General features: G+C 61.7%; 2 protein-coding genes across 3 annotated transcripts; both read right to left on the bottom strand.

Moving 5' to 3' along the window:
• Window positions 1–3397: 3397 nt before the first annotated feature.
• Window positions 3398–10687, bottom strand: SLC25A10 (solute carrier family 25 member 10). Of its 2 annotated transcripts, XM_036910617.2 has the most exons (11): window positions 10502–10687; window positions 8174–8293; window positions 7513–7627; window positions 7379–7427; window positions 7087–7128; window positions 6179–6222; window positions 5948–6018; window positions 5554–5646; window positions 5174–5251; window positions 4562–4618; window positions 3398–4481 (listed from the first exon to the last, which is right to left on the bottom strand). In XM_036910617.2, the coding sequence occupies exons 1-11, from the start codon at window positions 10592–10594 to the stop codon at window positions 4380–4382; spliced, it is 864 nt and encodes a 287-aa protein (XP_036766512.1). In that variant the 5' UTR covers window positions 10595–10687; the 3' UTR covers window positions 3398–4379. The 2 variants fall into 2 exon arrangements, 1 of the variants encoding a protein (XP_036766512.1); XR_008997511.1 differs by lacking the exons at window positions 3398–4481; window positions 4562–4618 and adding an exon at window positions 4791–4842 and having other exon boundaries at window positions 5174–5646.
• A 3470-nt stretch (window positions 10688–14157) lies between these two features.
• MRPL12 (mitochondrial ribosomal protein L12) lies at window positions 14158–17973 on the bottom strand. Its single transcript, XM_057501819.1, has 5 exons — window positions 17466–17973; window positions 16679–16895; window positions 16415–16498; window positions 14679–14813; window positions 14158–14561 (listed from the first exon to the last, which is right to left on the bottom strand). Exons 1-5 carry the CDS (start codon window positions 17537–17539, stop codon window positions 14445–14447), a joined length of 627 nt encoding a protein of 208 aa, XP_057357802.1. The 5' UTR covers window positions 17540–17973; the 3' UTR covers window positions 14158–14444.
• Window positions 17974–18819: the final 846 nt, after the last annotated feature.

Below are 18819 nucleotides of genomic sequence, written 5' to 3'. Positions count from 1 at the left end.
CGCTGACGGAGCGCTGCGTTCCGAGTTGCTACAGAGCCCTGAGCGATCGCGTGTCGGTCCCATTTTAACAAGCAGCTTTCTGTGCCGGACACCCGCGCCGGTTGCGGTGCCCTCGGTGGGTGCGGGAGGATTGGTGTCCATTTTGTTCTGTTCTACTTTTCTGTGTTGCTTGAGGGTTTTCTTAACAACAGCACTTTTTTTTAATGGAAAAAATTCACACACTTGGCGCACCCCCCTGTGCAGGGCGCTACCTGTGTATCCGATGTTGGTGTGTGTGCCGCCCAAGCGAGCATCAGGCAGCTTTATGGAGACGTAATCCACTGGCAGAGAAAACCCAGCCCGACGCGCCAGTTCAGGATGGACTTCAGTCGGCAGGTTTTGCAGCAGTGGGGAAAATTCCACGTGAACCAAGCCCATTCCGGTCTGTGCTGTGAGTGTGTAAGGCGAGAATGAATCAGCGAGGGAGCCATCCCCGCCCACTGCCGCGGGCCTGCTGGCGCCGCTGCGGCCGGCGCTGAGGGGAGCGAGGGTCATCCTGGGCTGCGGCCTTGGGCTGTCGGAACCGGGGTGTCTGCTCAAGTTTGTAGGTCCAGTGGAGAGAGAACTGGGCTAGGGGGTTCTGGCTACAGTTTGGACAGGGAGACAAAATCTTTATCACCACATACCATACAACGGGACCATTTGAAGTGCACAATTCATTGGTTTTCAGTATATTCAGGGCTATGCAGCCATGGCTGTGATAATTTTGGAGCATGTCCATCAGTCCCAAAGGCCCCCCCCAATCCCAAAGGCAGGCGCTCCCCATTTCCCCATCCCCTTGCTGCAGGTGCCCACGAATCCACGTTGCAGGGCTGTGGATGTCCACGCCTGCCACATCCACGGCCGTACAGCTGTGGCTCTGTCTGGCTTCTTCCACTGTGCAGAACGTTCTCCAGATCCTGTGCTGTCGTCTGTCAGTTTTTCCTAACTTTTTATTGCCAAATAATATTGCATTGTACAAATATACCACGTTTTATTGACCCCCTCTGCCAAGTGGTGGATATTGGGTTGTTTCTGTCCTTTGGCTATTGCTGCGTGGACATGTGTGTGAGCATCCTGTGGACACGCTTGTCACCCCTGTAGCAATTGGCCCAAACTTGGTCAGTGACCACCAGCTTCCCTAATTTCTGCCTCTGCTTCCAACCCAGGACCAACCAGAGCCAAATACACCCCCGTGCCAATTCCACTAGGCACACCGCCTCGTCACCCCACAGCTTCCCCAGGCCCGCAGCCTCCAAGGCCCCCTTTTCCTGATGAGGCTGTTCCCCTCCTCTGCCTGCCTGCGTCTCTGCTAGGCAGGCGCCCACCTGTGCTCCTTCGGCAGTTTCCACTCGTTTCCACGAGTTGTGGGTCTCGATCCATTCCGAGTTGATTTCCGTGCAGTGTGGCGGGGGGCAGGCTCTGCTCTGGCACGTGGATGTCCAGCGTCCAGCGCCATTGGTTGAAGGGAGCTTCCTTTCTCCATTGAATGGCCTTCGCACCCTTGTTCAAATTTCTTGACAATACCATGGAATGTTTTGTAAACTGTAAGGTCTTTAAGAAAAAAGGCCGAGGTGACCATGAAATGCTGCCCAAATGTGAAATTAGTCAGCTTCATTCCTTGGGGCCAGATGGCCTACAGGAGGGGTGGTGTGGACCAGGGGCTGCAGACAGCCCACCCACCGCTCGGCTCACACTCAGCTGGTCTCCACCGCACGCAGACGGGAACGCAGGGGGACTTGGGCTTGCACACCCCCTGGGGCTGCTTTTGCACTGTTCCAGCCCCAGCTACGGTCTCTGGGGAACTTAGACGGCAGTCCTCCCATGCCCTGGAGTCCCTCCCAGCGTGCCCTCTGCACCCTGCCCTGCAGCAGTGCACCCTGCCAAACCAGACGGGGCACTTTGGCCCTCCGGTCCTGGTCCAGGGAGGCACTGTGTAAATGGGGCCAGCTGGGAGGAGGCTGGTGAGATGCCAACTTCCCAGACGATCCCAGGGCTCTGAATGAAAGCAGATTTAAGGAGGGAGAACGTGGCTCCCGAGCTGCCCGTCTCTGGCATTTGCTGCCTTTTTAATGCTCCTGGTCTGAGAGGCAGCCGACCCCTCATGACCTGGCTGGCTCACCCCCTCCACCCACGGTCAGCACTCAGTGTGGGTTCCCACTGCCCTGGCAGGGGCATCTGTGAGGTGAGGGCATTGGGCTGGTGCCTCGACCGTGTAAGCCCGTGCTCTGGCCCCCCGCCCACCTGGGGCCTGAAAGTGGGCCATGGCTCTTTGGTGCCCACCTCCAGAACCCGAGCGGACCCCTCTGGAAACACCCGTCCCTGTACCACGCACCAGGAGCTGCACCTCTGCCCAAGTGCTGGCCCCTAGAACTGGGTGGGGCCCGGGGGCAGAGCTGTCTGCTGGTTTAAGGTAATTTGGGGACAGAATTGAGAGGAACGGCTACAAAGCCTGGCTGACCCTGCAGGGAAAGGCAGGGAGGGCATGCTGGAAACGGGCGGGATCCTGGGCTGGAGGCCCCAGGACTCCAGAGGTAAACCGGCTGCCACCCGCATGCAATAGCTGCAGAAAGTTGGCAGCCAACTGACCACCATGTTTTTTACATACAGTGTAAAAATTACCATCATAGTTAGGTTACATTTTTAAAAAAAGACTCCTTTGGAGAAGTGCTTAAGTATCTATCTACAAACACATCTGGGGTTTGCCTCCAAATAACCCCAGACGGGGTGAGGCCTGAGAGGTGAATGCTCACTGCCTAGGCTGGGCGACTGTTTATTGTCTTCAGAGCAACCGTCACCACTGATCTACTTTTAATGCATGAAACGCTCCACAGCCGTCTCCTTGCTCAGGGATGAGATTCCGATGTCCAGTGAGCTGCAGAAAGACCACTGTCCATCCGGGGCCAGCTCCACCTCCTGTCCTGGGGTCCCTGAAGCCCTCAGGGTGGTACCCACACCAGCTCCCAGACCGCCTATCTGTCCGGGGGTCTTCGATCCAAAGACCCAGCCCCTTCTGGGCTTGCTAGACACCTGGTCAGCGCCCAAGACCACCTCGCAGAGGCAGGAGAGGGGAGCCCCAAGGCTACCAGCATGCTCAAACGTGTGTGGGGGGGTCCTGTGGCCCTCACGTGCTTGCCAGGAAGGGATGACCTGGACCCAGTAAACCTACTGCTCAGACCCCAGCCTTACCCCTTTCTCTCCTTGCCCTAGTTTTGGCCTGATGCCTCCCCAGCACCCCCCAGTTCCTTCTTTCCAGCCCTGGGACCGTGGCCCTGGCCCCCCTAAACTGGAGAGCCCTCTGTGAGACATGGGGTGGGGGGTTGTCTTACTGCCCCTGGCCTGAAGGGCAGCCCCAGCCCAGGGACCATGTGCACACAGAGCAGTTCACCATGTTTTATTAGCACCCCTGCAGACCCTCTCTGGGCTGGGGAGACAGGCCGCTTTGGCAGCGGAACCCCAGTGATGGCATTTTGGCTGACTGGCCACGGGAGGCCTTGTGATGACCACTCTCCACAGGGGGCACACCCCACAGCCCACTTCTGCCCGGGGAGCTGAGGGGCACCATGAACTCCCTCAAGATGGCAGCCGCCTCTTGCCGCTGAGTTTTGGCCAAAGTAATCGTTAAAGCAGCTTGGGGTGGGTGAGCAGGGGAATGAGGGCTTGACTGCCACCGGCAGCACCCTTGGGCCGCATGCTCAGACCCTCCCCCAGGCACACGTATGCTGTCCCTGCGTCATTCGCATACTGGCCCGGAAGCTGTCGGGGCATGGCTACCTTTCAGGGTGTCAGAAAAGCCACGGTCCCTGTCCCAAGATGAGAAAGACGAAGTGCATGTGAGCACGTGTGACTTGGTGAGCAACGCTGGGGCCCTCACCCCCTACTCTGCCCACCCAGGTCCTTGATGAAGCTGCCAGACGGTGCTGCGGGCCCTGACAGCCGCTCAGTGAGAGGGGACCTTGGGGGCCAGAAGAGAAGGTTCTGGGAACCCCGGACCCCAGAAAGCTGGACAGTCCACCCCTCCCACCTCCAGCACCAACTGCCGACTCAGGGAGAAAGCCAAGCCGGGCCCGGACACCGGTCCTCCCAGTGAGTCTTCAGGGGCAGGGAGGGCTGCCGGGGCACCGGGTGGGGAGAGCCCGGGCGGGCGGGGGGAGGCAGAGGGGACGCAGGTCCTGGGAATGGGCTCGGCCCAGGCAGGCTGGTGCGGCAGGAGCCTGCTGGGGTGCTAGGGAAGGTCCCGGGTGACCGGGCACCGGGGCAGGTGCTGGGCTCAGGGCGGCGCTTGGCCTGCTGACCCTCCAGCATGCTGGACGAAGCTGGCCCTGGCTCGCACGTGGTCCAGCCTGCCCCGCCCAGGACCATCAAGGCGACACCTTGGTGCCGAAGTGTTTGCGAAGCTGTTCCAAAAACACGAACGTGAGCACGGTGTGGGGCACGAGGCGGATGCCAGCAGGGAAGAGGCCCTGGGTGGGGGAAGGAGGCGTGAGGAGCCCCGAGACGGGCCCCTGCCTGCTGCCCTGCCCCCGCCCCCGCCCCGCCCCACCTTGTAGAAGGCCAGTGGCCCCAGCTTCGCGGTGTCCATGGCGCAGTGCAGAACGCCCTGCAGGAAGGGCAGAACCAGAGGAGGAGCAGCTCTTCTCAATGACCGGCACAAACCAGAACGAGCCCTGCCAGGGCCCGCGGGGGCCCCGCATGTGGGGTGGGCGGGCAAGGAGGGCTGGACTGGTCACAGGCGACCGCAGGAGGCGAGGCCGGGCCCGTGCGCAAGGCCAGCGGCCAACCCAGAGGCCCTGGAGGGGCCCCAGAGCGGGGCCGTGACCAGAACTGGCAGGCGCGACGGGAGCAGGGGCAGAGTCTCAGGTACTAAAGACACGGAAGGCACTGTGCGTGCGGGTGACGCCCCTGCGGGTGCTGCACCCACTAACTTGAATGGCACTGCACTTCACTGACTGCAGGGAGCAGGATGCCTGGGCATGGGGTCAGACAGATTTAAGAACACCCAAGGCCAAGCGCTGCTCCAAGACGGGCTGGGAGGAGGTCACGGGCTCACCCAGCCAGAGCGCAGCAGCGGCAGGACGGGGCCCCTGCCCGTGTTCCCAGCCTAGCTCCTGGGCCTGTCCTCTTAGAGGGACTGGTGCCTGCAGCCCCCACTCACCTGATACTCGCCCTTGGCGTTCATCAGGCGGGTCTTGAGCACATCTAGGGGCTGGCACAGGAACGTAGCGCACCCACCCTAGTGGGGGACCGTCACCAATGGGCCTGCCAGGCGGGGGGGCAGGCGCCCCACACACTCACCGCGCAGGCCTGCTCTGGGACGTCCCTGGCCTGCATCCCTAGGATACCCCAAGGCCTGCAGGAACTGGGACCATGGGGGGGACACCAGGACTCCCCTGGCTCGGGCACCAGGTGACCTGTGAGCTCCTCCCCAGGGCCCAGCACCCACCAGACTCACCCACAGCATTCTGCCTTCTGGGCCCTTGCCTCAGCTCCCAAGGCTGGTCCGGAACCCCCCACCCCCACCGGCCCAGCACTCACTGCGATGAAGCTGGCCACGAGGTGAGTGAAGATGCCGTCGGACAGGTACCCTGTGCTGAGGACCAGCTGCTTGGCCTGGTCATAGCAGGACAGCTGGAGGAGGAGGAAGGGTGGTCAGCGTCCAAGGGATGGCTCCCGGCTCCTGGGAAAGCGGACACATCCACGGGGACACCGCCTGGACGGACCACACACCTGCTGTGGGTCACCAACAGTCACCGAGCCTGGGCGGACAGGTGAGGCCCCAGCACAGAGGGGCCCGGGCAAGATCGTGCATCTGACTGCCTTTGCCCACCTCCTCAGCCCCGACCTGCAGGCCACGCCCACTGCCTTCCTCCGGGATCTCTTGGGGTACCGAGGCCGGGCTCCCCACGCGCTGTCCCAGCACATGCCCTACCTGGCCCACGGTGACAAGCATCCCTCGGCTGGATGCCATGGTTGCGCCCGAGAACAGCCTCTTCAGACCTTCTGCTGGAGGGAGGGGGGTCAGGCGCCGGTCCGCATCCCTCAGGCCTCCCCCCAGGTCCTGCATGAAACCCCCCACCCCCTCTGTGTTCTCAGGACCCTCCCCAGGGCCCCACCTGAGGCCGCCCCAGGTTTGCTCACACAAAGGGCCTCATCTCCTCACCTTCTCGGGCCACACGGTACAGGCCGTCCAGGGCGTGGGCATAGCTGCCAGGAGACACAGAACGGGTCCACATGAGGCTGCCCCTGAGCACCAGCTCCCACAGGAGCGCCCTCCCGGGAAGAGCCAGGCCAGCAAGGCCACGATGCCCTCAGAGGAGCACTGCAGGGTCCAGGGACCACGGCCTCTTTTGACAGCTCAGCTCAGCGCAGGTTCCCCGCAAGGGGCCTCGGCACCTGAGCCCACCCCCCTCAACCAGTTCCACAAGGAAACCCCCGGGCACCAGCCGCTTTGGGGGGTGCCAGCTCGGAGGCAGGTCTGCGGGCTGTAACCAGGGTGGGGGCACGGGCAGCCCTGCGGGGCCCTTGCCTCCCCCTCCCTCCATGGTTTGTGCTCCGGCTGGGGGGCGCCACAGGCTCCCCCCGGAACAGACTGATGCTGACTCCTAGGTTTAACTGAGGCCTCAATTTGTAAACACAGCTTGAGAGCTGACAAGTGTCCTAGACTTTGTGAAAAATGGTATTTTTATTATTAAAACAAGAAAAAGGGCCCAGCCCCCAAATCCTTCTAAAGGCCCAAACTCACTCAACCTAAACCATCCTCCATGCAAACATGTTCAAGGTACAAGCGAGGGCCCACGACAAGCCCCTTGGACCCTCCCAGTCCTCGCCCCCCAATCCCAGTTTCCGCCCACATGGAGCGAAGCCGGAAGTCCTGGGGGCAGAGGCAGACAGTGTGTTCCCACAGCTGCCAGCTGCCCCTGCTCTGCTCCAGGTGACCCCCGCCTCCCCGGCTATGGCGCCTCTGGAGTCCCAGCTGGGCCCTGGCAGCTGCTCGGGAGTCTCACGGGCCTGGGCTCCCCTGCACCTCCCAGTCACACCTCAAGGGCAGAACTCAGCCCCATGACTCACTTTCGGCGCTGATTCTGGGGCAGCTTCACGTCATTCTGCATCCTGAAACCACCAGGCTGGCTCAGGGAGGGGTAGGGGTCAGACATGCCCTACACAGACCCCAGAGGGCATGCGGGGCTCACTGCGGCCGTGAGCCCCATCACAGGATTAGCAGCACCCCCCTCCCAAGGCCCAGGCCTCCAAAGGCCAAGGGGCTTTTATTCCAGGCTGAGTACTCTGCAGACCCAGCCAGTGAGTCCCACCAGCACTCAGGGGACAGGAAAGACCTTGACCATGAAGGAGCCACACTGACCTGACGTTGACCATATCTGCAGGGGTCCCCACGAAGCCTCCAATGCAACCTGGAGCGACAGACCCCAGAGCCACAGTGTGAGGGGCTGGTGAGGTCTGCCTGCCCAGCCCACCTCTGCCCTCCTGGCGGCTCACCGCTGATGGAGCCCAGCAGCACCTTCTTATAGAAAGGCAGGGGCCCCTGGCTGTCCTTGGTCACTTGGTCCCGCACAGTCTCGTAGATGGCGAACCGTGTCAGGGAGTAGGTCATCTGGGGGGAAGGGACCCAGCTCAGAGGGTGCAGGTAGAGGGGCTGTGCTGGGCACGTCTGCACCCCTCGGCCCTCCCCATTCCAGCCCTCGGGGTATGTGGTCATCACCATGTGGACCACAGGGACACCAAGGTGTCCTCCCAAGACCACGCGGCTAGCAAGCAGCTGAGCTAATATGCAAACCCGGGACTGGCTGATTCCAGAGCCCTGCGCCCTCTCCCCCTCCCCGGGCCGCAGCCTCCCCACCCCTAAGTGGAGGTCTCAGGTAAGCTGCGGGAGCCGGGCTGACCCTGCAAAAGCAGAAGCACCCCGCACACCCCCTCGTTCTGCGTCAGCTCCCCAGGCCTTGTGGGTCTTCTTCTTAAGCAGCTTGGGTGCACACAGGGCGAACACCGTGGGTAGGAGGCCCAGCCACACCTGAATGCCAGCCTGGGAGACACCAGCCACCCCCTCAGCCTGCGTGGCTCGGAGCTGCAAACTCGGACCAGGGCCTAAGGGAATCCCTTGGAAGAGCCCTGGCCACGAGTCCCCCCGAGGCTGAGGCACCTGTCTGCACAGGGAGGCGCTCAGGCCGCTGTAGAGCGCCAGGATGCCGTCGGAGCGCACCACCTGCAGTGCCATGCCCGTCATGCGCAGCTTCACCTCCTGCTGCGTCTGCAGATGCACCTGGGGGGGGTGACATCCGCTCAGAGCAGTTCCCTACCCCAGGCCTGCTCCGCTCTCAGCCTTTCCACAGCTACTGCCTTGACACCCTCACGATGACCCCGTGAAGGCAAGTGCCACCAGCATCCTCAATTAGAGACAGGAAACTGAGGCACAGGGGGGCAGAGGCTGGGAGGTGCGACTCCATGCTGACACTTGGCACCAACCTCTGTGCCCCGCTATTGTTTCACAGGGGCAATCCCTGCTGTCACGTGAGGCAGGCGCATTAGAGGCTCTACAGGCACGTCTCAGTCCTCAGCATCTGCAGAGGGGCAGGGCTGTCAGCCCCACTTCACCTGTGAGGAGACTGAGGCAGGGTTCGGACCCCGACAGGGCACTCTTTAGCCAAGCCCACCGCTCAAGAGGTTGTGGGTATAACCTCATAGGAAAGAGTAATGGGGACTTGGAAGAGGTGGGTGGGGATGGAGGAGGCCTCGTGTCCAGTTCAGCCATGCAAGCCAAGATGGACAGGGCAGGGGGCATTGGGCCTGAGGGCAGGGCAACCACGCGGGCAGCAGCCCCAAGGAGCAGTGTGAGGACTGAGCCAGGACGTGGGGCAGAGGGAGAGATCAAGCAGCTCTAAAATGATTTTTCCAAGGACCATGCCGAGAGGTGAAGACCCCGGCCAGGACCCCCATGGCTGCCAGTGACTGCCCACTGTGCCTCACACAGGGCCACTGGGGCAGAGGGCAGCCAAAGTCCTGCGGCCATCTGCCTCCCCTGAGGCCCTCCTGGCAGGGGTTCTGCCGCAAAAAAACCCAGCACCTTGGGGTGGGGCAAGGGGACAGTGACACCCAACAGGGCCTTGGACAATGGACATGGACCTCGAGGCTGGCCTGGGGCTGAGGGGGGCTCCGAGGGCCCCTGGAGGCTGTAACCATCCCATCAGAGGCCCCGCAGGGGCGGGGGCAGGGACGCAGGGGTGTGCTTGAGCACCTGGAAGGAAAACAAGCGATACCCGGAGAGGTTCCTTTCCCCAAACCAAAAAGCACCTTCCTCTCCACTGCCACCGCCCTCTGGCTCTGCAAGGCCACCTCTCGGGCCCTGGGGGCTACCAGGAGCGCAGCCCTCTCCCAGGGAGAGCCAGGCCTCAGATCTGCCGAGTCTGCTAATCAAGAAAACCAAACTCCTCCCTTTAGGAAAAAGGCTGCTGAAAGCTGCCCTCAGGCAGGGGGCCTGGCTGGGTGCCAGGTCTGCTGCAGCTTGGGTCAGCCTGGCCGCAAGGGCCAATCCCTCCCAGGGGGCCTGTAAGGGGTGCAGGCTGCTTTGGGGTGGGGGTAAGGAAGCGGTGGCCAGGTGGCAGTCCCATGTGACCACAGCTCAGGTCCCCAGGGCAAGGCCTCCTGAGCAAACTAAACTTAGGCCTCTGGCCCACCCTCCTTTGTTCTTTGTAGTGAGAAAGAAGCAGAAAACACCCCCCCACCCCCGTTGCTGCCCTGGGAGACAAGTGAAGCTCTGTTTCATTGTGCCCCATAAACAACTTTCTAAAAAATGTAGAAAGTGGGAAAGCTTCTCACCACCCTTGGTAAGGCAGAGCCTTCATGCACGCAGGGGCCATGGCTTCCAGGTGCCCACACAGTCCAAGAGCAGCCAGCCCAAAACAGGGGTGCCTGGTCAGCCCACTGGCTCAGGCCACATGCCTCTTTCCCTCTCCCTCAGTGAGTACTGGGAACCCACTAGGCAGGGGTAGCGGCCTGGTTCGTGCCCTGGGTGTGCTAGAGCCCAAGTGCTTCTCCAAGTGCCAACAGCTGTGCATCCCACCAAACCACCCCCTCATCTTGTAAGCAGGCAGAACTTGTGTCCTCACAAGCCAAACTGGCTCAGAGAGACCCAGTGACTAACCCAAGGTCACACAGGGTGGAAAGCACAGACCAGAGCCTGGAACTGGGCGCCAACGACCGGGAGCCGGCCCGGCACCTCCACCGCCCCCGGGGTTGTAAAGGCCCGGACATCTCCTTCTACCCCTTCAGCAGGGCCCCCGGGCGGGTGGGGCAGTGGGCTGATGCCCTGTGGGATCCCGGCAGAGCAGAACCAGGCTGGCCAGTGGCGGCGGGAGCGGACGACCCCGGCGCCTCCCCTCGCACCCTGCCGCCCGCCCCGGCCCCGGCCCCGGCCCCGGCCCCAACCCCGGCCCCTGCCCCGGCTCCGGCTCCCGCCCCGGCCGGCCCTCACCTTGAGCAGGTCCAGCGGGTGCGTGCAGCAGGCGGCCCCGCAGGAGGCCAGCCCCCCGAAGTACCAGCGCGACACACGCGTCTCGGTCGCCATGATCCGCCGAGGATCGCCGCCGCCTGCTCGGCCCCGGCCCCGGCCCCGGCCCCGGCCCCGACCGCAATCCCAACCCCGAACCCGACCGCAACCCCAACCCCGACCCGGGCCCGGGCTCCTACACAGGTCCCAACCCGCCCCGCCGCCCGCGAGCGTTCAAAGAGCCGCCCGCCGCCCGCGCCCGGTGCAGCCAATGCGCCCGCGCAGCGAGGGGGCGGGGTAAGGCCGACTCCGCCCACAGGGCGGGGCCATAGCCTTAAAGCGAGCGCGGCGGCCAGGTTGGTGAACCGGTGGGCGCGGGCGGTGCCTGTCCGCGGGAGCCGGCTGGGCGGCCTCTGCCCCTGCCCCTGCCCCCCGGACCCTGGCGGCCCGCCCCCGCGCCGGGGGCGTGTCTCCGAAGGCCACGGTCGCGGCGCCCTCAGCTCCCGCCCCTCGCGGCCTCCCGCAAACGCCGCGCCCGGCGTCCCATGCCAGGGCGCCCGCCCTGCGCTACCGAAGAGCAGAACGCCTCCTCGGGCCAGGCTGAGGACTGCAGGAAACCCGGGGCTAGGCCAGTTCGGAGACCAGACGCCCGCCCCCGCTCCCTGCCACGGCCAGCCCTGGGCAGCCACCTGGGGGAGGCGGGAGGCGGGGCGCGGGGGTTCGGGGTCCCCGACTCGGGTCGCCCTGGCCTCAGCAGACGCGTCCACCGCGCGCAGCTTCCCCCTCATCCCACCTCTCAGCAAACACGAAACGCAGGTGTGGTTCGAGCGTGAAGCACAGCTGGGCAGGGCCACGTGGACCGGGCGCCCTTTGCAGGTGGCAGCTACTGATCTGAGGTGGGGCCAGAGACCCCTTCCTCAGAGAAGGACCTGTGTCCTTTAGCCACTGTAGCCTCCCACCCCAAAAGAGAAGGGTGAGGGGAAACAATTCCTGGTTCCCTCAACCTGTTGAGCCCCTGAATAACCAGTGCCCCCTGGCCTCTGAGCAATGCCTGGGCAAACCCCGCTACTTGCCTAAAGTGACCACTTGGAGGCACTAAGAAGACTTTTAGAACCCCAGGAGGCCTCCAACCCGAGGTAACCAGCTGGGGAAGTGAGGAGCAGGCCAGAGATGGTGTCCAGGCCCAGAAATGCCTTCAGTGGGGGAGTGTGGGCCAGGCAGCAGCCAGCTTGTCAGAGTAGGGCAGGGTGGGATCGAGGATGCCAGATGGCACGTGTCTGGAGTAGGGTGGAGGAGGTCGCAGGAATTCTCTAGAAAAAACCAGAGTGGGAGCTACATCAGAATTCCGTAGGAAACGTGAAATCCCGTCACTGGCCATCGAGGTGGCCTTCACAGCTAAATACACAAGAGCCTCTAAGAGATGGTGCCACTTTGTTTAAAAAACCAGAGCTGACCAATGGGCTGCAGGAGGCATGGTCTCCGAGCCTGAGGTCCCAGAGCAGGCAGCGTCATCCCAGCACACTCCCTCCGACAGGCTGGCACAGGCCCTGCCCAGCATCTTGTTCAGAGTGTACCCAGATGTCTGAGTCTGATTGGCCCAAGGGCAACATGATCGGCCCCCCACCACAAAGTGAACACCCTACAGCCCAGAAAGCAGATGCCAGGCCCTGGGGTAGGTGCCGCCCCCTTGCAAGGTCATCTACCAGGCAGTCTCCTGAACCGGCTGCTGGCAGGGAGAAGCCGAGGCTCAGGAACAGGAGCTAGAAATCAAGAGCGGAAGTACACTGCTAAGCAAAACTGCCCTGAAGACTAGGGGTGCCGTGGGAGAGCAGCCAGCAATGTGGAGGAACCCTGGAAAACGGGGACTGCAAGACAGGGCACCCTTTTAAGAAAAAGGTGGATTTTGCAAACTACAGGTCAGGGAATGCAAAAGGATCCCCAATCAAGTTCTCAAATGAATCATGACTTGTACATAAGCCCACAGGGTGATGGGGAGCTCGGCCTGGGACCTGGAGTCTGGTGACTCCACAGGGTGCCATTCACACTTCCTCAGGGTGTTAGAGGAGGGAGGATGGAGCTGCATGGGTGGCCTGGCAGACACCAGGGTCCTTGGAATGGGGGGCAATGGGCGTGGGAGGAATGTGCTCCAGTTCTGCATCTCCCTCTGCTGTGTCCTCTATGACCATTTCATCAGCCTGGACAGACACAATGCTGATGCCTACCGGGATCTTGCGGTCTCATGGGGGCACCAACAGGGCAACTCAGGAGGAACAGCAGACCTACCTCCCAGAGCCAGGCCTAAGGGCCGAGGCCAGTGGGCTCCAGGGTGATCCTGGGGCACACCCCAGCTATTTCCAGGCCTGAGACACTTCACAGGCCACCTGCTGCCTGAAGCAGATCGAAGGCAGCTAGGGGTCCCAGGACCCCCATCAGGAGCCTGCGCCAGCGATCTACCTGGGGAGGTGAGGCCTCAGGTTCTCACAGCACCTTCAGGTATCTGACGGCAAGGTGAGGTGGAGGGCACCACCTGGCCACCATCCAAGGACCAGGCTGGTGTGAGGCACAATGAGGTCAGCTTGACAGTGGCCCCTGAAGTGCAAGGTCACCCCCACCTTTGAACAGTCATCCCCAGCAAGTCCAGAACAGGGAAAAGGCCCTGGGGTGGGAGGGTCCCAGTTCACCTTGGCTCCCCCAAAATGAGGCACATACTTTCCAGGTCACCAGCGGGGCCCTCTGACACCACAGGCCTTACCTGGGGGCCATCCCTAAGGTCAGACCACTCCCTTCCCCAGGAATAGGCCATTGGGTGGGTCAATAGGACCCACAGCAGGGCCCCCAGTGGCCCAGCAGTCACCTCTGCACAGGGAAGGCCCTGCAGAGATCTGCTGAAGGCAAATGAACCCCTCATTTGGCGCGGGCAACAGGCTCGGCCAGCAGGGCTCCTGGTCAGGCCGCTTCCCCACCCCCAGACCCTCCCACAAGCCTAGCCACAGGGAGGACGCATTAGGTATGTGGGTGGGAGGGCATGCCAGGCACACCCGCCTAAGAGCCTGCCAGCTCCCCTGCATGCCCTGAGCCATCCTACAAGGGGTGACGCTCCTGGTCCCACACAGCCAGCTGTGCAGGACACTGTACAGACGGGGGACAGGGTGCAGGGGCAGGACCTGGAGAGGGCCGAGTGCTTAGCCCCTCATGTCACAGGAACCACCTCCCCACAGTGCAGTACCTTGCCCTCCTGGTCAGCCCAGAACCCCCGAGGCCTCCCTGGGAGCAGGCCTTGCCTGCCCTCTGCTTCGGAAAGGGGGGCTGCACTACTGACTCTGAAGTTGCTTCGTTTCCTGTCAAAAAGCTGTTACATGCCCCACACCTAGCTCCTGGTGAAGACCTGGCATCGGCTGAGTGGCAGCTGCCACCCCTCCAGAAGGATGGGCGCTGCCTAGAACCCCCAGGGTACTACTCTGAAGTTCTCAGGACGGGTGCCGGTACACAGCAGACCCCAATGATGGTCTGCAGATCCTCCCATCCCACCGGTGCTGAGGGGACCAGGAATGGGCCTTGCTGTCCTGAGCCGGCCTTCCTAGCCAGCCAGCAAGCTGACTCCACACTGCCCAGGGCGGCCCAGCCACACAGCACTCAGCGCACACCGCGCCTAAACCATGTATTTTTCTCTGTAGCATCCAAGGGGCGTGCGTGTTAACTCGTGGTGCATTCCGAGTCCATCTCTAGGGCACCTTCCCTGGGGCTCCCCGGGGCAGCAGCTGCCCCTCCCTCCACATCTCCGGAGGTCCATCCATCTCCCAGGACGGAGTTAGCCACGTGGTGCCGACCTGCTCCAGCCGGAGGCTGCTCAGAAAGCTGGGCCGGCCATGGGGCGGAGTGGCCGGGGCCCATCAGGTCCCAGGGACCTGTCGCAAGTCCTCTGAGAGGCCTACTCCAGAACCACAGTGCCGCCCACCGCCTCCAGGGCTGCCTTGATCTTCTCGGCCTCCGCCTTGGCCACGTTGGCTCTGATTTCCTGGGGCAGGGATTCCACCAGCTTCTTGGCCTGTCAGAGAGCAGAGTCAGGAACCCGGCCCAGGCTGCTTCAACCAACCTGTCCCAGAAGGGCTGGCCTGAGGGCTGTGGGTGGCAGCGGCGGGTGGTGCAGCATGCGGAGGCTCACCTGGACGAGGTTTATGCCCTGGACGTAGTTCTTGATTTCCTTGATCAGCTTCACCTTGTCCACAGGCTTTGCCTCTGTCAGGCGGATGGTGAAATGTGACCGTTCTTTCTGTTTGGGGATGTCTTCTTCTGCTGCCTGAGGGACAGGGGAGAGGGGGATTGGCAAGGTGAGTGAGGATGGGGTAAGGCGTGTTCACTCCTGGGCCGCTCTACCCTGGAGCTCCAGAGGTGCGGCCTGGCAGCACCTGGGGACCCAGCGGGAAGCCACACCTGCTGGACTGTCCCGCCCCAGGCACTCTCCCTCACACAGCCCTGATTTAGACCAGGCTGCAACACCACACATCGTCCCATCTCTTTGGAGGCTGTCCAAGCCTGCCTCACTTCAGTTTCCCCATTCCTTAAAAATGGTAATTTAGGAGCTGGGGCAGGGTGACATCCGCAAGCTTTGCAGGGAAAAAGTCACAGGAAAGTACAGCCGCTCTCAGCTGAGCCTAGTTACGTGTCAATGACAAACTCACAACCAGTGTCAGCTCCTTTGGCAGGTGACCTACAGGGCACCCAGGCACGATGGGGCTCCTGCTGCTGTGTGAAGCCCAAGGCGCCAGTGGGAGAGGGGCCACCTGGCCTAGCTGGTCTGGATATGCTGTCCAATTATTACCAGCTTTCTCAAATTATCTCAAAAGCATTCCCATTTAAACAATCAATTATACTGTAGTTCTCTTTCCTTGCCCTCAGTGTTCAGCTGAATCTGGTCATCCAGTAAAGCCACCTTCCAGTTCACAGGGCAGGGGGTAGATGATGCCTGTGAAACCATCAGACACACGTGGAAAGTGGGAAGTGCTACAGGACCACTGACCTGGCTTCCTCAGTGGGAGATGCTGGGAGAAGGGGGCTGAGGGCAGTGACCCAGATCTAAGAGACTGAGGAGACCCAATGGCCAAATGCCACACACAGAGCTTGTCTGGGCTTGGGTAAAAGAACATTATAAACAAAGTCTAGGACTGTTAGTGAAATCCCAATAGGCCTTGAAAGGAAATCACGGCTACTTATGTTCATTGTGCTAATGGCTATATTTAGGGAGGTGTGCTGGGGCAAAGAGAAAAGGGCAGAGCAGACATCTGCTTTAAGCATCAAGACACAGGTACAACAGATGGGGGAAAAACCTTAATACCTACTGAGGCCAAGTGACGAACATATATATGGATAATTGCTATTATTTGTACTTGCAAACAAATCTGAAATTTTCCGTAACAAAACCTGCAACCACACCTCCCCCACACATTTGTGTGTGCCTTGAAGTCCGCGGGGTTTCCTGGGGAGACCCACAGCTGCCCATCACTTCCCCGGCTCTGCTCAAGCCGCAGACATGCCACGTGGCCCTTGTAGCCTCTGCCGAGAAGGCCTTTCTCTTCCTCCACTCCTCAAATTTTCTCCCAGAGTGCCACCTCCTCATTGCAACCTTGGAAATTGCAGCCTTCTCTTCCCCTTACGCTTCCCCCCTGCTTTTCCCCAGAGTACACATAACATTCCATACTACTGAACATAACTTCTTTCTTTTTCCTTCATTTGGCTCTTGGTTCGCTTCCCTCTGCAAGAAGTGGGGTCTCTATGTGGGCAGGGATGAAGTACCAGGGAGGCTGCAGGGGGCCCAGTGTGTGACAGAGGCAGGACTGAGTTGGGGTGCAAGTGGTCTGACCACGTGGTGTGAGGCAGGCTGGGACCCTAGCCTGGGCTCACCTCCGGGGCCGCTGCAGCAGAGGCAGCACCGGGCATCACACCTCCCATCTGCATGAGTCCGACATCCTGGATCTTCAACGTTTTCTGCAGGAACATAGGACAGCAGTTTCAGTAGCTGCCTGTCACACCCAAAGACTCTCAAAGACAAGCCTGGCAGTCCTCACACTCAGGGAGCACACTTTTGACAATGCACCACACTCGCCAAATACACCAGGAGCAAGACACGGGCCCACATTTCGCTACCCAGGTTCAGGCCTGTGATACCTTCAGGAGCTCGTTGAGGTCTGAGATCTCTAGGAGTGTGAGGCTGGCAATGTCCTGGACCAGCTGCTGGATCTTAGGGGGGTACTCCTTTGGGGCGTTATCCAGTGGTGCACCAGCGAGGGCCTCCCCCCTTCGATGGCTGCTGCACCTCATCAGCCTCACCGCGCAGACACAGGGCACCTGTTGCCTTGCCCCACTATTCAGACAAATGGTTACCCTGGCACGAGGGGGACATAGATTGGGCAGTTAAGCAGGTGCCATGAGTTCAGATTTAGTTCTATGGTCCCAACCCAGGGTTCTGACTCGGGGGTCCACGTGGATGACAAGGGGATCTCTCAGCTATTCATGTTCTTCAAAGATCCTTAGAATCCACACAATTGTGTGCAGACATGCTACCCACGTTGTTTCCGGTTTGAATGAACTGTACCAGCCCACGGGAATAAGGCGGTAACTTGAAGGCGTTCTGTTGCATAAAGCCTTTCAGAACCTGGGGCCCTTGGCGGCGAACGCCGGATCCACTTTTAGGAGCCCTACCACCTCACTGGGGGGCAGAGGAAACTGAGGCTCGGAGAGGGGCGGGGACCCGTCCAAGGTCATCCCAGGCCACACCCGTAGTCTCCGCGGCCCGCGAGGTTAGGGGTCAGCACGCGGACGCCCTCACGCCCCCCAGATCCGCCGGGACTCGCCGAGTCGAGGGGGCGCCTCCAGCCCGTCACCTGCGGACGCCTAGTGCCCGGCCGACGGTCCCCCCGTGCGCCCCTGCCCCACTCTCGGAGGCCCGAAGTACCTGGCGAGACGGAGCGCGGCGCCCCGAAGGCCGAGACACGGCCCCCATAGGGGGCGAGCGGCCGCCGGCAGCATCGGTCCGCGGGCGGGAAGGTCACACGCGGCTCCCCGGGCGGAGCGACGCTCTAGCCGCCGAGCAGCGGAGCATACGAGCTAGAGGCGGGCGCTCTAGCCGCCAGGATCGCCGAGCATACGAGTTACGGGCGGACACTCTAGCCGCCTGGGCCGAACATACAAGTTGGGAAGACCCTCTAGCCGCGCCTTGCACTTGCCTCCTCTTGCTCCCCCGGATTACCCAAAAAGCGGAGAGCTGCGCAGGCGCAGAGGCTCGATGCCGGTGGCCGGGAGTCAGGCTGTGGTCCGCTCTGCCCTCGCCCTGCGGGGCGGACGAAGACCAAAGGAAGCTGAGGCTTGGCGCCAGGTTCCGTCCGAGTGCGGGAGGCTGGCCTGGCCCCCGGCCAGGGACAACCGCCGGAACCCTTGACCATACTGGACTGCGCAGTGACCACTGTCGCCCGCGCAAGCGTCAGTCGGTGGTTTTTGGCTGGTGACGTCCGCCCTGCAGCAGGGCGGGCACGAGGGTCCGGATGCCCTTCCTCAGCTGGCCACGCCAGCCCGCAGCCTGTGGCACGTAGCACGGGGTGACCCCGCTGCTCTCTCCGGTTCTCTCCCCCTAGACGACTGCCTTCCCGTCAGCACAGGAGCGAGGCCCGGTCAGGGCTCGGGATTCTCTGCTCACAGCGTTTGCTACGGGTGGTGACAGAGCCCTGGTAGGGTCCGAATGATGGGGTCCTGGGCGGAGAGACCGGTCTTCACCTAGAACAGACTCTGTAAGCCCTGGCTGGCTCCACTGCTCAAGTCCTCTGCACTCCCGTCTGCTTCCCTTCGAGCGCCCACACATCTGGCTCGTGGTGTCTTCGGCTCGGGTCTCTGCAGCTGTCCCCAGCCCTCTGCCAGCGTCTGTAGTGAGGGTCCGGAGCCTTTGCACTTTGTATGTAGCGTGCAGTGTCTCCTCCCAGCTGTCCCAGGTACCACAGATGGTCTTCTTAGTCAGGGCTGAAGCAGTCCCGACTTCAGGTCAAAGTGAGAAAGCAGGGTTGCCCTCTGCCAAGCACCCTCCTGTTATCCTGGCCCTGCCTTTAACTGGAGTTCTGGTAACCTCTGTGCCTAATAAACAACTTCATTCCTTCGTAGAAGAGCTAATGAAATGCTGACGTCACCTAAGGTTTGGGTGTTTAAGGTGTATGAAATGTTCTGAACTCTGGGTGCCAGAGGCTGGAGGCCTGTATTAAACATTTCCCTCTAGGCTGCAGTCAGACTAGAGTAGTGGGCCCCACGGGTCTCTCCCAGGAGTC

This window comes from Manis pentadactyla, chromosome 4 (genome assembly GCF_030020395.1).
Source record: "Manis pentadactyla isolate mManPen7 chromosome 4, mManPen7.hap1, whole genome shotgun sequence".
NCBI classification, from domain to species: domain Eukaryota; kingdom Metazoa; phylum Chordata; class Mammalia; order Pholidota; family Manidae; genus Manis; species Manis pentadactyla.
This window is presented reverse-complemented; position numbering and strand designations above follow the sequence as displayed.

Coding starts and splice junctions, on each gene's coding strand:
- SLC25A10 (XM_036910617.2), bottom strand. CDS start 10,594: ATGGCGACCGAGACGCGTGTGTCGCGCTGGTACTTCGGGGGGCTGGCC. Junction 7,628..8,173: donor GCGCCTCCCTGTGCAGACAG/GTGCCTCAGCCT, acceptor CCTTCCCCCCAG/ATGACCTACTCCCTGACACG. Junction 5,647..5,947: donor TGCTTGTCACCGTGGGCCAG/GTAGGGCATGTG, acceptor CTCCTCCTCCAG/CTGTCCTGCTATGACCAGGC.
- MRPL12 (XM_057501819.1), bottom strand. CDS start 17,539: ATGCTGCCGGCGGCCGCTCGCCCCCTATGGGGGCCGTGTCTCGGCCTT. Junction 16,896..17,465: donor GCCGCGCTCCGTCTCGCCAG/GTACTTCGGGCC, acceptor CCCTCGTGCCAG/GGTAACCATTTGTCTGAATA. Junction 14,562..14,678: donor AGGGCATAAACCTCGTCCAG/GTGAGCCTCCGC, acceptor GCTCTCTGACAG/GCCAAGAAGCTGGTGGAATC.